Source organism: Oncorhynchus nerka, linkage group LG7 (assembly GCF_034236695.1).
Source record: "Oncorhynchus nerka isolate Pitt River linkage group LG7, Oner_Uvic_2.0, whole genome shotgun sequence".
NCBI classification, from domain to species: Eukaryota; Metazoa; Chordata; class Actinopteri; order Salmoniformes; family Salmonidae; genus Oncorhynchus; species Oncorhynchus nerka.
Genome location: NC_088402.1, coordinates 18,499,277 through 18,514,320, shown reverse-complemented (window position 1 = coordinate 18,514,320; position 15,044 = coordinate 18,499,277). Strand labels below are relative to the sequence as shown.

General features: G+C 41.6%; 1 protein-coding gene across 1 annotated transcript; it reads right to left on the bottom strand.

Moving 5' to 3' along the window:
• Positions 1–8,082: 8,082 nt before the first annotated feature.
• On the bottom strand, positions 8,083–14,442 carry LOC115115367 (transformer-2 protein homolog alpha-like). The gene is made up of 9 exons (XM_029643859.2): positions 14,297–14,442; positions 12,697–12,824; positions 12,433–12,577; positions 11,864–11,923; positions 11,462–11,650; positions 10,328–10,443; positions 9,468–9,650; positions 8,927–8,997; positions 8,083–8,801 (listed from the first exon to the last, which is right to left on the bottom strand). Exons 1-9 carry the CDS (start codon positions 14,330–14,332, stop codon positions 8,791–8,793), a joined length of 939 nt encoding a protein of 312 aa, XP_029499719.2. The 5' UTR covers positions 14,333–14,442; the 3' UTR covers positions 8,083–8,790.
• Between the last annotated feature and the right edge of the window lie 602 nt (positions 14,443–15,044).

Sequence of the window (15,044 nt, the reverse complement as noted above, 5' to 3'; positions counted from 1 at the left end):
TGCAGATACAGAAGTGATAGGTGCTAGGGTTGTTTTGGAACCGGGCGGAACTAGTCATTAGTAATCCACTATTTAGGGAATAGGGTGCCCTTTGGGGGACACATCATGTTTCTGCTCATGAGGTCAGGGAATAGGCTATCAGCTCATCTTGACTGCGAGGAAGAGGATATCCTTGTGCCACTGTTTCTCCTTGCAGACATATAGCAGAGATAGCCGTGCAGTTGTGTCGGGCTTCAACCTCAAGGGCCACTCATCTGGTTTCCACACATGTGAAAGTCACTTTTACATTTCCTAACACAACTTTGTTTTATTGGTTTAAGTGGTGAATGTTTGATTCACCAATGTTTGAATATGATTTAGTTGATTATGTTTTCTCAGTCTCATCCAGTGAAAAGCAGGTGAAGCTTACTGTTCTGAAGTCATCTGCATTTTAAATGCTAAATACTTGTGATCAATAAGTATGTATGATCAATTTTCAATAAGTATGTATGTATGTATCCACGATCAATGTTCTAGAATGTTTACATTACTATTCACCAACAAGCCTCTGTAACAGATGGTGATGCTGATTTAAAGGTGGTCAGAGAAAGGTGAAAGTGGTCTTTTGAGTCGTTTACCCTCTTTCAAACATGTGCTACTCTACTTTAATTCAACCATTACTTTTCAAAGATAGTTACGAAACGTGGCGACGTCTTCAAATTATGTAGACAATGCCACGCACATTTACGTAGAAAACTTCTTAGCATCCCTTGTCTGTCACGAATATTGAGTAATATTATATCCTGAACAAAAAGATAAAACACAACATGCAATAATTTCAAAGATTTTACTGAGTTACAGTTCATACAAGGAAATCATTCAATTTAAATAATTGAATTATGCTCTAATCTATAGATTTCACATGACTGGGAATACAGATATGTACCTGTGGTGGTCACAGATGCATTTTCAGAAAACCAGTCAGTATCTGGTGTGACCACCATTTGCATCATGCAGCGCGACACATCTCCTTCGCATGGAGTTGATCAGACTGTTGATTGTACATGTGGAATGTTGTCCCACTCCATTTCAATGGTTGCGCGAAGTTGCTGGATATTGTCGGGAACTGGAACTCGTCAACCCAGAGCATCCCAAACATGCTCATTGGGTGACATATCTGGGGAGTATGCAGGCCATGGAAGAACTAGGCCATTTTCAGATTCCAGTTCCTTGCGACATGGGGCCATGCATTATCATGCTGAAACATGAGGTGATGGCGCGGGATGAATGGCACGACAATGGGCCACAGGATCTTGTCACAGTATCTCTGTGTATTCAAATTGCCATCAATAAAATGCAATTGTGTTTGTGGTCCGTAGCTTATGCCTGCCCATACCATAACCCCACCATGGGGCACATCATGTTTATAACATTCACATCAGCAAACCGCTCGCCCACACGATGCCATCCACATGGTCTGAGGTTGAGGCCGGTTGGCCGTACTGTCAAATTCTAGAACGACGTTGGAGGCGGCTTATGGTAGAGAAACAAACATTGCATTCACTGGCAACAGCATTGTGCGAGAACTGCACATTTTAGTGTGGCTTTTTATTGTAACCAGCACAAGGTGCACCTGTGTAATGATAATGCTGTTCAATCAGCTTCTTGATATGCCATACCTGTCAGGTGGACGGATTATCTTGGCAAAGGAGAAATGCTCACTTCCAGGAATGTAAACAAACTTGTGCTCAAAATTTGAGAGAAATACGATTTTTGTGCATATGGAACATTTGAGATATTTTAGTTCAGCTCATGAAACATGGGACCAAGACTTTACATCTTGCATTTTATATTTTTGTTCTGTGTATTTAAACTTACTCTGCCAATTGTCTGTGGTTTTGGTCCCACATCTGGTTGAAATTTGAGAGAAAATACCCACAGGAAAGTATTATAAAACCGGGATCTATTTATGTGACAATCAAGATTGTCTTTTGCTCATGACCGAATGCATGAGCACAAGATGGAAGTACACACATGCAAACCAAGCATACTAACCAAAGTCTTGCAGGTGTTTACATGGTTTTGCGCATGTGCCAGGTGATATACATTTCTACTTCTGTACCGGTTCTCTAAAAAGTCTGGAAAATAATACTTTCCTGTGAATATTGTGTCTCAAATTTTGAGCAGTTAGACCAATAAATCCAAATATAATTGTATTCAACAATCCGGCTTGTAGAGGACCTGAGAGGCCCATTTCCAGAATCAAACACTCATGTTCCAGACCATGTATTAAGATATTCACTGTCTGGTCCCCAGGAAACCTCAAAGTACGACCTCTTTCACTGTAGCTATTCCTCTTTACATGAGGAAGATGAAACTATAGGTCAACATCAGTGGTGTAAAGTACTTTAAGTAGTACTTTCAAGTATTTTTACTTAAGTAGTTTTTTGGGGTATCTGTACTTTACTATTTATATTTTGGACAACTTTTACTTTACTACATTCCTAAAGACATACATTCCTAAAGACAATAATGTACTTTTTACTCCATACATTTTCCCTGACAACCCAAAGTACTCGTTACATTTTGAATGCTTAGCAGAACAGTAAAATTGTGAAATTCCCACACTTATCAAGAGAACACATGGCCATCCCTACTGCCTACGTTGTGCCAGACTCACTTAACACAACAGCATCTTTTGTAAATAATGTCTGAGTGTTGGAGTGTGCCCCTGGCTATCCATACATTTAAAAAAAGAAAATGGTGCTTGTCTGCTTTGCTTAATATAAGGAATTTGAAATGATTTATAATTTTACTTTTGATAGTTCAGTATATTTTAGCAATTCAATTTTTATACTTAGTTGAAGTCGGAAGTTTACATACACCTTAGCCAAATACATTTAAACTCAGTTTTTCACAATTCCTGACATTTAATATTAGTAAAATTCCCTGTCTTAGGTCAGTTAGGATCACCACTTTATTTTAAGAATGTGAAATGTCAAAATAATAGTAGAGAGAATGATTTATTTCAGCTTTTATTTATTTCATCATATGGGGTCAGAAGTTTACATGCTACAAAATACTAATTGAGTGCATTGCCTTTTAAATTGTTTAACTTTGGTCAAACATTTCAGGTAACCTTCCACAAGCTTCCCACAATAAGTTGGGCCAAAATGTACCTATTCCTCCTGACAGAGCTGGTGTAACTGAGTCAGGATTGTAGGCCTCCTTGCTCACACACGCTTTTTCAGTTCTGCCCACAAATTTTCGATAGAATCGAGGTCAGGGCTTTGTGATGGCCCCTCCAATACCTTGACTTTCTTGTCCTTAAGCCATTTTGCCACAACTTTGGAAACATGCTTGGGGTCATTGTCCATTTGGAAGAACCATTTGCGACCAAGCTTTAACTTCCTGACTGATGTCTTGAGATGTTGCTTCAATATATCCACATATTTTTCCTTCCTCATGATGCCATCTATTTTGTGAAGTGCACCAGTCCCTCCTGCAGCAACGCACCCCCACAACATGATGCTGCCACCCCGTGCTTCACGGTTGGAATGGTGTTCTTCGGCTTGCAAGCCTCCCCCTTTTTCCTCCAAACATAATGATGGTCATTATGGCCAAACATTTCTATTTTTGTTTCATCAGACCAGGGGATATTTCTCCAAAAAGTACAATCTTTGTCCCCATGAGCAGTTGCAAACCGTAGTCTGGCTTTTTAATAGCGGTTTTGGAGCAGTGGCTTCTTCCTTGCCGAGCGCCCTTTCAGGTTATGTCGATATAGGACTTGTTTTACTGTGGATATAGATATTTTTGTACCTGTTTCCTCCAGCATTTTCACAGGGTCCTTTGCTGTTGTTCTGGGATTGATTTGCATTTTTCGCACCAAAGTACATTCATCTCTAGGAGACAGAACGTGTCTCCTTCCTGGGCGGTATGATGGCTGCATGGTCCCATGGTGTTTATACCTGCGGACAATTTCTTTCAAATGAAGTCAATTGGCCTATCAGAAGCTTCTAAGGCCATGACATCATTTTCTGGAATTTTCCAAGCTGTTTAAAGGCACAGTCAACTTAGTGTATGTAAACTTCTGACCCACTGGAATTGTGATACAATGAATTATACGTGAAATAATCTGTCTGTAAACAATTGTTGAAAAAATGACTTGTGTCATGCACAAAGTAGATGTCATAACCGACTTGCCAAAATTATAGTTTGTTAACAAGAAATGTGTGGAGTGGTTGAAAAACGAGTTTTAATGACTCCAAACTAAGTGTTTGTAAACCTCCGACTTCAACTGTATTTTTAGCAAATTTAACATGTGTAAATATTTGCATGAACATAAGATTCAACAACTGGGACAAACTGAACAAGTTCCACAGACAGTTGACTAACTGAAATTGAATAATGTGTCCCTGAACCTTTGGGAGGGTCAACATCAAAAGTAACAGTCAGTATCTGGTGTGGCCACAAGCTGCATTAAGTACTGCAGTGCATCTCCTCCTCATGGACTGCACCAGATTTGCCAGTTCTTGCTGTGAGCTATTACCCCACTCTTGCACCAAGGCGAGATCCGGTCTCTTCACTGGCCATAGCCATAGGCCTTGAAATACATCCACAGGTAAACCTCCAATTGACACAAATTATGTCAATTAGCCTATCAGAAGCTTCTAAAGCCATGACATCATTTTCTGGATTTTCCAAGCTGTTTAAAGGCACAGTCAGCTTAGTTTATGTACACTTCTGACCCACAGGAATTGTGATACAGTGAGATATAAGTGAAATAATCTTTCTGTAAATTATATATTTTTTAATTACTTGTGTCATGCACAAAGTAGATGTCCTAACCGACTTGCCAAAACTATAATTGTTAACAAGAAATTTGTGGAGTGGTTGAAAAACAAGTTTTAATGACTCCAACTTAAGTGTATGTAAACCTCCAACTTCAACTGTGTGTGTGTCTGTGCCTGTGTGTCTCTTCACAGTACTCTGTTCCACAAGGTGTATTTTTATCTGTTTTTAAATTGTGATTCTACTGCTTGCATCAGTTACTTGATGTGGAATAGAGTTCCATGTAGTCATGGCTCTATGTAGTACTGTGCACCTCCCATAGTCTGTTCTTCACTTGGGGATTGTGAAATCACTAAGTACACCCCTGCACATAAACGCACACACACACTTTACAACACCACGACAGTTGATAACAAGTTCATTATACATGAACAAAAACTGAATAACACATGAAATAGGCTGAAATAGGCTAGGGTGTACTACATTCTGTGAATTGACTGTAATTCTCCCCTTCACTGCCCTATTCAAGCTAACAGTCAGCTTAAGTCTGGCTATGTATTTAACTGGACCTCCTGGCTAGATGACTACGGCTTTGGAAAGTGTACTGACCTGAAGAGATGTAACGTCTTCCCAGATGGGAAACCCTTCCCTCAGAGCAACGACTGGAGACACAAGGGCTACGTCTACGTATGGCACTCCATGGGTAAGAGTCTCACTCAAACACAGTCAATTACCCAGACATGCACACAGTCATAAACACACATATACATGCACCATGTCCCTCTCCCTGTCCTCCCGGAGGACCTGAGCCCCAGGACCATGCCTCAGGACTACCTGGCCTGATGACTCCTGGCTGTCCCCAGTCCACCTGGTCGTGCTGCTATGGAACCCTGACCTGTTCACCGGACTCTCTCTCTCTACCACACCTGCTGTTTCGACCTCTGAATGCTCGGCTATGAAAAGCCAACTGACATTTACTCTTGAGGTGCTGACCTGTTGCACCCTCTACAACCACTGTGATTATTATTATTTGACCCTGCAGATCATCTATGAACATTTGCACCTCTTGGCCATGTTCTATTATAATGTCCACTCGGTACAGCCAGAAGAGGACTGGCCACCCCCTATAAACTTCAGACTTCATCTGTAAGTATACTTAAACCAAATACTTTTAGACTTTTACTCAAGTAGTATTTTACTGGGTGACTTTCACTTTTACTTGAGTCATTTTCTATGAAGGTATCTATACTTTGATAGTATGTATGACAATTGGGTACTTTTTGACCACTGGTCAACGTAGACTAGTAGAGTAGGTGTACTTACTTATATGTTCCGTAGTAAGTGTATCTTGGAATAAAAATTGTTTTGTTCTTGAGAAAATACTTCTTTCTTTCTTATGAATCTGTAGCATTATCTTCTATAGTTTATGTTCCTGGCCACAGTAGTGTGATGGTAGCCATTACCCAGGTGGCTCCACTGTCATTAGGGCCAAGGTCTCCAGATAAACATTTGTTTTCTCCCTTCTATTACACCATTGCCTCTGATCAGTCACCTAGCCTGCCTGATCTTCATTGGCACTTTTTTTACTCAGCGTTTTCTTAGCCAAGGTGTGTCACTCACTCTTGGACTGATTGGATTATCCAGCATGGCAGAAATGCAATGCATAGAGCTGACAATCCCGGTGGTCTTCTATGATCTGCTCTTCTACACCACATTTATCTGAACGCTATGTCCTATTGAGTGGAGTGTGCCGGACCTCTTGAGGATTGCACATAGAAAAATAGAGCTGTAATTCGCATTTTATGTGGAGAACAGGTTCTTTCTACAGTATTTAGTGTATTGCTATCTGCAGAGTTGGGTATGGTTCCCCATGCTGAACACACACTATGAAGGAGTGTCTGACTAGTGTAAACATTAACAGGTATTGTCAAAAACAGAAGAGCAGAGGTGTGAATTTAGCTTGTTTGATCAGAGATGGGCTGAATACAATACTAGTCAGTCGGGGATAATTAGCTTGAGAAGTAGGCACATTTCAGTGAAGGGATGAATGTCAAAAGCAGCGGTTTCATTTATCAATCATGTGTGCTTATACTGTTCTTATGAGCAAGTCATTGGCAAATACAATAAACAAAAATAATAAAATCAAGTGTTGGTCCCATGTTTTATGAGCTGAAATAAAAGATCCCATACATTTGACATGCACAGAAGGCTTATTTCTCTCATTGTGTGCACAATTTTGTTTACATCCCTGTTGTGAGCATTTCTCATTTGCCAAGATAATCCATCCACCTGACAGGTGTGGCATGAAACTGATTAAACAGAATGATCATTACACAGGTGCACATTACGGTGGGGACAATAAAAGCCCCCTCTAAAATGTGCAGTTTTGTCACACACAATGCCACAGATGTCTCAAGTTGAGGGAGCGTGCAATTGGCATGCTGACTGCGGAAATGTCCACCAGAGCTGTTGCCAGAAGATTGAATGTTAATTTCTCTACCATAAGCCACCACCATCATTATAGAAAATTTGGGAGTAAATCCAACCATCCTCACAATCGCAGAACACGTGTAATCACACCAGCCCAGGACCTCCACATCCGGCTTCTTCACCTGCGGGATCGTCTTGAGACCAGGCACCCAACAGCTGATGAAACTGTGGGTTTGCACAACCAAAGAATTTCTGCACAAACTATCAGAAACCATCTCAGGGAAGCTCATCTGCATACCAGTTGTCCTCACCAGGGTCTTGACCTGACTACAGTTGGGTGTTGTAACAGACTTCGGTGGGCAAATGCTCACCTTCAATTGCCACTGGAGAAGTGTGCTCTTCACGGATTAATCCCGGTTTCAACTATACAGGGCAGATGGCAGCGTGTGGGTGACCGGTTAGTTGATGTCAACGTTGTGCCCCAAGGTGGGGTTATGGTATCGGCAGGCACAAGCTACGGACAACAAACAATTGCATTTTATCAATGGCAATTTGAATACACAGAGATGCTGTGATGAGATCCTGAGGTCCACTGTCGTGCCATTTACCCATCACCATGTTTAAGCATGATAATGCACAGCCTCATGTTGCAAGGATCTATACACAATTCTTGGCAGCTGAAAATGTCCCAGTCCTTCCATGTCACCAGCCATTGAGCATGTTTGGGATCAATGTGTACTAACTCACACCAATATTCAGCAACTTCGCCCCTACTTTTTTTTTGTTGGGGCATCTAATCAGTCATGTGAAATCTATAGATTAGAGCCTAATTAATTTCAATTGACTGATTTCCTTATATGAACTGTAACTCAGTGAAATTGCTTTTATATTTTTGTTCAGTGTATTTCACCACTTATCTTTATTGCTCAAACAGGTAAAACAAGTACATAAAACCAATCAAAACTTTAGTTCAAAGATCTGTATTGCCATGCGGATCCCAGAGACAACTCTTCTGAATGATACCTTCACACAGCTTAACTTTGAATTCAGAACTAAAATACATTTACATTAGGGATTCAGTTTTATTATTTCCATAAAAACATCAAAATAAACATCTCTGGAGGATATCCCAATAACAAAGACCCTCCTCAAACCAATGATACTTGATCAATTTCACATTTACTGTCAAAACCAATAAGCCCGTTTGAATACTTTGAATATTGAACATCCTTCTTTCCTTCCTTGAGGTAACCACTGATCTGACAAGGCTGGATTGGTGAAAGCAACACAGCAATTCAATTTATCCAGTCACTTATAGATCAGTGACAAGCTGGAGAAGGGAGTGTTTTAAAAGATACTCAAACGGGCACAGTTTCATTACTCCCCTCGGTCTTCAGCACAGACACTACATGGATGCAGCAAAGTAAAAAAATAAAGACATCTACAGCACGTAAACAAGACTTCTTACAAACTGACTTTCTTGCAGAGGCGCTTCGTCTGTTGACATACACTTCAGTTGGCTTGACAACGCTCCCGATCCGCTCTGTTCCAATGTGCTTAACGAAAAAACTTGACCTTGATGAAAGTTTGTTAGTATCGTCCTGTAAAGAGACAAGGATCCATGTTAGTGTGATTGGCTTCATGTAATTGTGAGTCCCTCAGACAAACTGAGTATAGTTAAGAGTTGAACAATGACTTTTGAGGTGTGTGGGACATGTGTACTTACGTGGGCTGTATGAGCGAGACCTGGAGCGTGACCTGTATCTACTGTAGTAGGGTGAGGGAGAGCGCCTGCGACTGTAGGACAGAGAGAACAGATTTATGCTAGTGTGAGGAATAACCCACAATACGCCAACAGGACTAGTAACCCCATTCATCCCCTCATATTTAACCCGAAGAACACCAACAGTGTTAACGAGTTCAATATGTTCATTTGTATTCCAAATACAGTACCAGTCAAAAGTTGACACCTACTCATTCCAGGGTTTTTATTTTTACTATGCCAAGAGTGCAAATCTGTCAAAGGCAGGCTACTTTGAAGAATCAAAATTATATTTTGATTCATTTAACACCTTTGGTTACTACATGATTCCATGTGTTATTTCATAGTTGATGCTTTCACTATTATTCTACAATGTAGAAAACAGTAAAAAATAAAAACCTTGAATGAGTAGGTGTCCAAACTTTTGACTGGTACTGTATAGTCATAGCTAACCGAGGTGAATGTGAATCTATTGAAAGAAGTTAACATCTTGAGTATCACTCACCTGTACTTGTCATACTCGTCATATCGGTCATATCCCCGATCTCCCCGGTCGTATCCACGGTCATATCCACGGTCGTACCCGCCACCGCGTCGATCGTCGTATCGGTCGTACGAGTCCCGTCCCCTCCTCCCTCCACCACCGCCGCTGCCACCGCCATTGTTTCGTTCCCCCCCACCACCATTACTGAGGAAAGGGACAACAAGTATTAAGATTTCCTCAAACACTGGCTGCGTCCAAATGGCACCAGAGTCCCTATATAGGGGATGGGGTGCCACTTCAGACAGCTCATAACTCCCAATAAACTAAGTCATCCCCAGTATCACCACTTCACACCAGGCCAATAAACTAAGTCACCCCCCAGTATCACCACTTCACACCAGGCCAATAAACTAAGTCATCCCCCAGTATCACCACTTCACACCAGGCCAATAAACTAAGTCATCCCCCAGTATCACCAGGCCAATAAACTCACCACTTCACACCAGGCCAATAAACTAAGTCATCCCCCAGTATCACCACTTCACACCAGGCCAATAAACTAAGTCATCCCCCAGTATCACCACTTCACACCAGGCCAATAAACTAAGTCATCCCCCAGTATCACCACTTCACACCAGGCCAATAAACTAAGTCACCCCCCAGTATCACCATTTCACACCAGGCCAATAAACTAAGTCATCCCCCAGTATCACCACTTCACACCAGGCCAATAAACTAAGTCATCCCCCAGTATCACCACTTCACACCAGACCAACCCGAGAAGATAAAACAGCAATACACACAGGAGACAGTTACAGCAAGACAGGTGGAAATCTGCATAAAACCACACTATGAGCAGAGATTCGCCATCCTATACTTACTGCGTGGGTCGGCCCATGTAGATGCCAGGCGTAGGGGTGTGGGCCCTCTTGGTGATAGAGAAGTCCACTCTAATGCGTCTCCCATCCAGCTCCATACCGTTGGCCCGCTCCATTGCCTAGGAAAACAAAGAGGTACAAGACAGCAGTTTAAAAATCCATCACTGAAAATGAGCTCCATCTTTATGGGTTCTACAAGTACAGGGAAAGAATTGAGGTAAAGAAAAATAGAGAATAGGTTTGTATTTTAATACTGAGCACAGCTTGAGCCATCCCATTGGGCCAACGCTGAACCAAAGATGGTTCAGCGTGAAGATATGCAGAAACTGCTTCTACAATAGGAGTGTAGACGACTTCAAGGCGACAGTGGCTAGCCAAGCTCATGTGTTGAAACAAGTCATCGGGGCAAATGGTTGTCTCACGCCGAACTGCGCACGCTGTCAAATCAAAGGCACCCAAGAAAGTCATATTTGATGACAGTTTGTCACTTTTAGGAGGTTGGAGTAATAACATGTTCAGCTACTTAAGACATTGTCTCAAACATAGGGTTTGTGCCTTTAAAGGGGGAAAATGAACAACTATGGAAACATTTCACGTCTCAAACCCCAGTCTGCTTCACAAGCATTGCCGGAAGTCTCGCGATGTTGGGCCTCTGGGATTAGACTGAACCTTCATTACAGTGATGAGTTCTCTGTGTCACTTGTACCACTTCATGTGAGTGGCAAGACTGACACCTGGTGGTGCTTACGAGTAATCACACAACCACGAGTTACAATATGAAAACGAAACTACAGTGTACAGACTAGTCCGTGTAGAATATCAATGGTTCCAGGTGAATTAGCATAACAGGCTATTGAACATTTTACACCTTTAAGAACCGAGGATTAAGGCCATTGATGGCACCAAAAGCAAAGTTACCATCAGTTCTTAGGTGTATCACAACATGATCAACAACATTACTTCTTATAACAAAATACATTTTAAATAGGACCCATCATGTGCTTCTTAATCCATGGCTCTTTCTCAATGAATCTTTCTTGATTCCTGGCATTCTCACCTTCTCAAAAACCCATTGGATAAGTTCTGAGGGGAAGGGCCTTTGAGAAAGATGCCCAGACTGCTCTGTTTGTCCCATACCTCCTTGGAATCGGCGATCCTCTCGAAGTAGACGAAGGCGAAGCCACGGGAGCGCCCGGTACGCTGGTCATAGACCACATTAACCCCAGCCAAAGGGCCGTACCGGCCAAATACCTCCCTCAGGTCCTTCTCCGTGGTGTACAAGCTCAGTCCAAACACCCCCAGACACTGGTTGGGGTCAGGGTTCGCCTGGAGGTCAAAGGAATCAGAGTTCACAGCAGCTGATATGAACATTACATTACCACTAGGTGTAGCATGCAATCTCTGCCCTCACACTCTTCGTCTCAGTCACACACGAGAGGCATAAATGTGACCATACTGCCAAACCACAGACATTGCATGCTGTGGCCCACTGCGTTAAAACACTATGTAGAAGGCATCACTGTAAGAAGATGTACATACCCTGGCATCCTCACCACCTCCCGCTCCCTGACTGAATGTCTCTTTTCTGAAGTCATGGCTCTATTGACAAAGAGGGAGGGTTAATAAGAGGGGTTATTAAATATGCCACATTCTGTTTCCTGTAACAAACGATACACGAGGGGTCAGGACAGGAGCAGCATAGGAATACTAACTGGTAAATGAACGTGCTACCTATACATCAAACTGTCTCAAACATTCCTATCATAAACTACGTACACACACCGTAATCAAATCCCATAAAGCAGCTGCAAGCCATTAAACCCATCTGACAATTGTATTTTCTATACAACACAGCGGTCCCTCTACCACAGAGTTTCCCAACGGTCTTCTTGGTAACCAGCAGATGTTTAACATATCTGTTGTATCCCTAAACTGGCCCACCTGGTTTAACTAGTTAACTTATTCAACAAGCCCTTAACTAGTTGAATAAGGTGTGCCAGTTCAGGGCTACAACAAATATCTGAAACGTCAGGTGGTTACCGAGGAGAAGGTACTACTCTACACCCATCAGCAGCCAGACCATGACCTGTAAATGATGTGTCACTCACCCTGCTGCTGGGGTGGCGGCGGTTAGGCGATGCACTCTGGCTCTTCTTCTTCCGGTATTCCGGGCTGTAGGAGCGGGACTTCTTCCGGTTGGAGGGGGAGCGAGAGCGGCTGTACCGGCGGTTAGAGTGCCTACGAGAGTGAGACCTGGAGAAAAGATTTACTGTCAAGTTAAGCAAAAGCACAATTTGACATTACCCTCCACAAAGAGAATGGAATCAATGAGATAGAAAGTGGGGGTTCCAATAACAGGAGGACAGACTCACCTGGACTTAGAGCGGGACCGAGACTCTGAGTGTTTGGCGACCCGGGATGGGCTCGGCGACCCGGATCTGCTCTCCGACTTGACCCGAACAGGACTGCCACGGTCCGATTTGGATGGGGAGCGAGAGTCCTAATGTTACAGTAACCACGTGTTAAAAAGGGCCCATCTTACTTACACACACAGGAACAGACAAGCAACTGTTCAAAGTCAGACATACACAACTAGAGCGCATACACTGTGGAGGAAAAGGTTAGCGCTCCACCACGTCTATTACATGTGATAGAGAAGGGAAAAAATCCTTCAATTTGAATAATAATTTGCTAGAACCCTGTCATAATGTTAACAAATGCCATGTCTCGTTTCTTCTACCTGGGTCAAACTAGTCATCATGCATGTTTTATCTATAGAAAGGGAGCATAGTAGTGTAAAGACACTTGGAACATATACCATACATTTACTTAACCTAGGGACACATTCATTCTTTCTTCCAGTTTCTTTATATACTCTACTTCCTTCTCTCAGGAATTCTACTGTTCTTCGTCGTTCTTCTTTTTTCAGTTTTCATTTTCTGATTCCGGGTTCTCTCTTCCCCAAATAGAAACAATTTCCACCTTTAGTCATACATACTGCAAGCGCTTCTATATCTGACCACCAATCTTCCAGTTTCATTGATTTTTCCCCTTCCCACATCTATGTTCTGCTCTGTAACTGTTTTTCATAAGGCTTCGTTTATTCTTGGATATTTTCTTCCACATTCTTGGATAAAACTCTTCAAATCCTTCACGATCATTAACCTTAATGAAAAAAGAACATTTAATAAAATTAAAGATCATGAATTTATAGAAAAATAAGATCTTTCGTTAAATAATAATGTATACAGTATCTGTAGCAGGACAAGTACTTGACTTGCAGAAATGTTGTATTACCCTACAACTCATAAGGGTTCAGTGATGATGACTACAACTGCAATACATTGTTTTTTTTCTTCCTGCACACCGAGTAAATAACATTGTGAGATAACAGTTGTGTCTCACCACACTTGCTACCTCCAACGTATTTAACTACACTACAGGAAGTGGCTTGAAGCTCCGATTGCTTGACTGCAACTTACTATTGCGACAAAGGCTTCTACCAAACTTACCTGTGAGCTAGCTAGAACCTAGCAACAGCTAACGTTAGTTAGCGTATCTGTGTAACGTGTATAACGTTGCATTTACTATACCGGTAGCGTCATGTCCGATAACGTCGTTAGCCACTTAGCTAGGCAAATTAGCTTGCTAGCTATTGTATTATTCAGTTGGCAACAAATAGCGAAAGGTAACGTTAGTTAGCTAATTTGTTTCATTTAGAAGAATAATGTTGAGCTCATCTCGTTAACCCAGCAATCTTACAATTGTGTGAGGAACATTTTAAGTTGCAATCTAACTACTTTTTATTTTAAATTACAAACTAAACTCGCAAATTAGCTAGCAAGCCACAGCGTTAACTTACTAACGAATCAATTGATAACAACCGTAACTAGCTAACGTTAGCTAGCTATGTCAGCAAAAGAGAGCAACGATAAGACATTATTTTGGTTTCCGTTGCACGTTAATACTTACTCGTCCATCAAAGTGTCCATCCTCTAGGTCACTCATTTTGTAATTAGAATAGCTAACGATATAGCTCACTACGTGTTCAGACAAAATAACCGCGTCCTCCTTTGTGCTGCTCTTTCTCGCGGTGTAACAAGATGGCGGACACTGCAATTTGTTTATAAACTGAAGACAGTGTCGACGTCATCGTGATTCCTGCCACGCCTTTTTGACACTGATGACAGTTCCATAGTTCATCCAAATGCAAGTGAAGATCTTGTAGGCCTATGAATGACAATCAACTGAGAATCTTGACTAGCCAAGTTATCGTTAATCATTGTGTACTAATTCCTCGTGTTATTATTTTTCTATTATGTAAAAAAATAATCCCTCAGTATTGTTGGGAAGGGCCCGTAAGTAAGCATAGCACTGTTAGTCTAAACCGGTTGTTTATGAAGCAAAATCAAATAAAATTGTTGTACAACAGATGTATTGCCGTGAAATGCTTACTTACAAGCCCTTAACCAACAATGCAGTTCAAGAAATAGTTAAGAAAATATGAACTACATAAACAAAAGTAACACAAAATTACATAACAATAATGAGTCAATGTGCGGGTGTACAGGTTAGTGGAGGTAATTTGTACACGCAGGTAGGGGTAAAGTTATAATAAACAGCGTGTAGCAGCAGTATAAAAACAAAGGGGGGTTCAATGTAAATAGTCCAGGTAGGCCATTTGATTCATTGTTCAGCAGTCTTGTAGCTTGAGGGTAGA

What these genes read in the sequence shown, in the direction of transcription:
- LOC115115367 (XM_029643859.2), bottom strand. Translation starts at nt 14,332, where the DNA reads ATGAGTGACCTAGAGGATGGACACTTTGATGGACGA. An exon ending in GAGGTGGTGAGGATGCCAGG is followed by an intron (nt 11,651 to 11,863) that starts GTATGTACATCT and finishes TTTGACCTCCAG; the next exon opens with GCGAACCCTGACCCCAACCA. An exon ending in TACATGGGCCGACCCACGCA is followed by an intron (nt 9,651 to 10,327) that starts GTAAGTATAGGA and finishes CCCTTTCCTCAG; the next exon opens with TAATGGTGGTGGGGGGGAAC.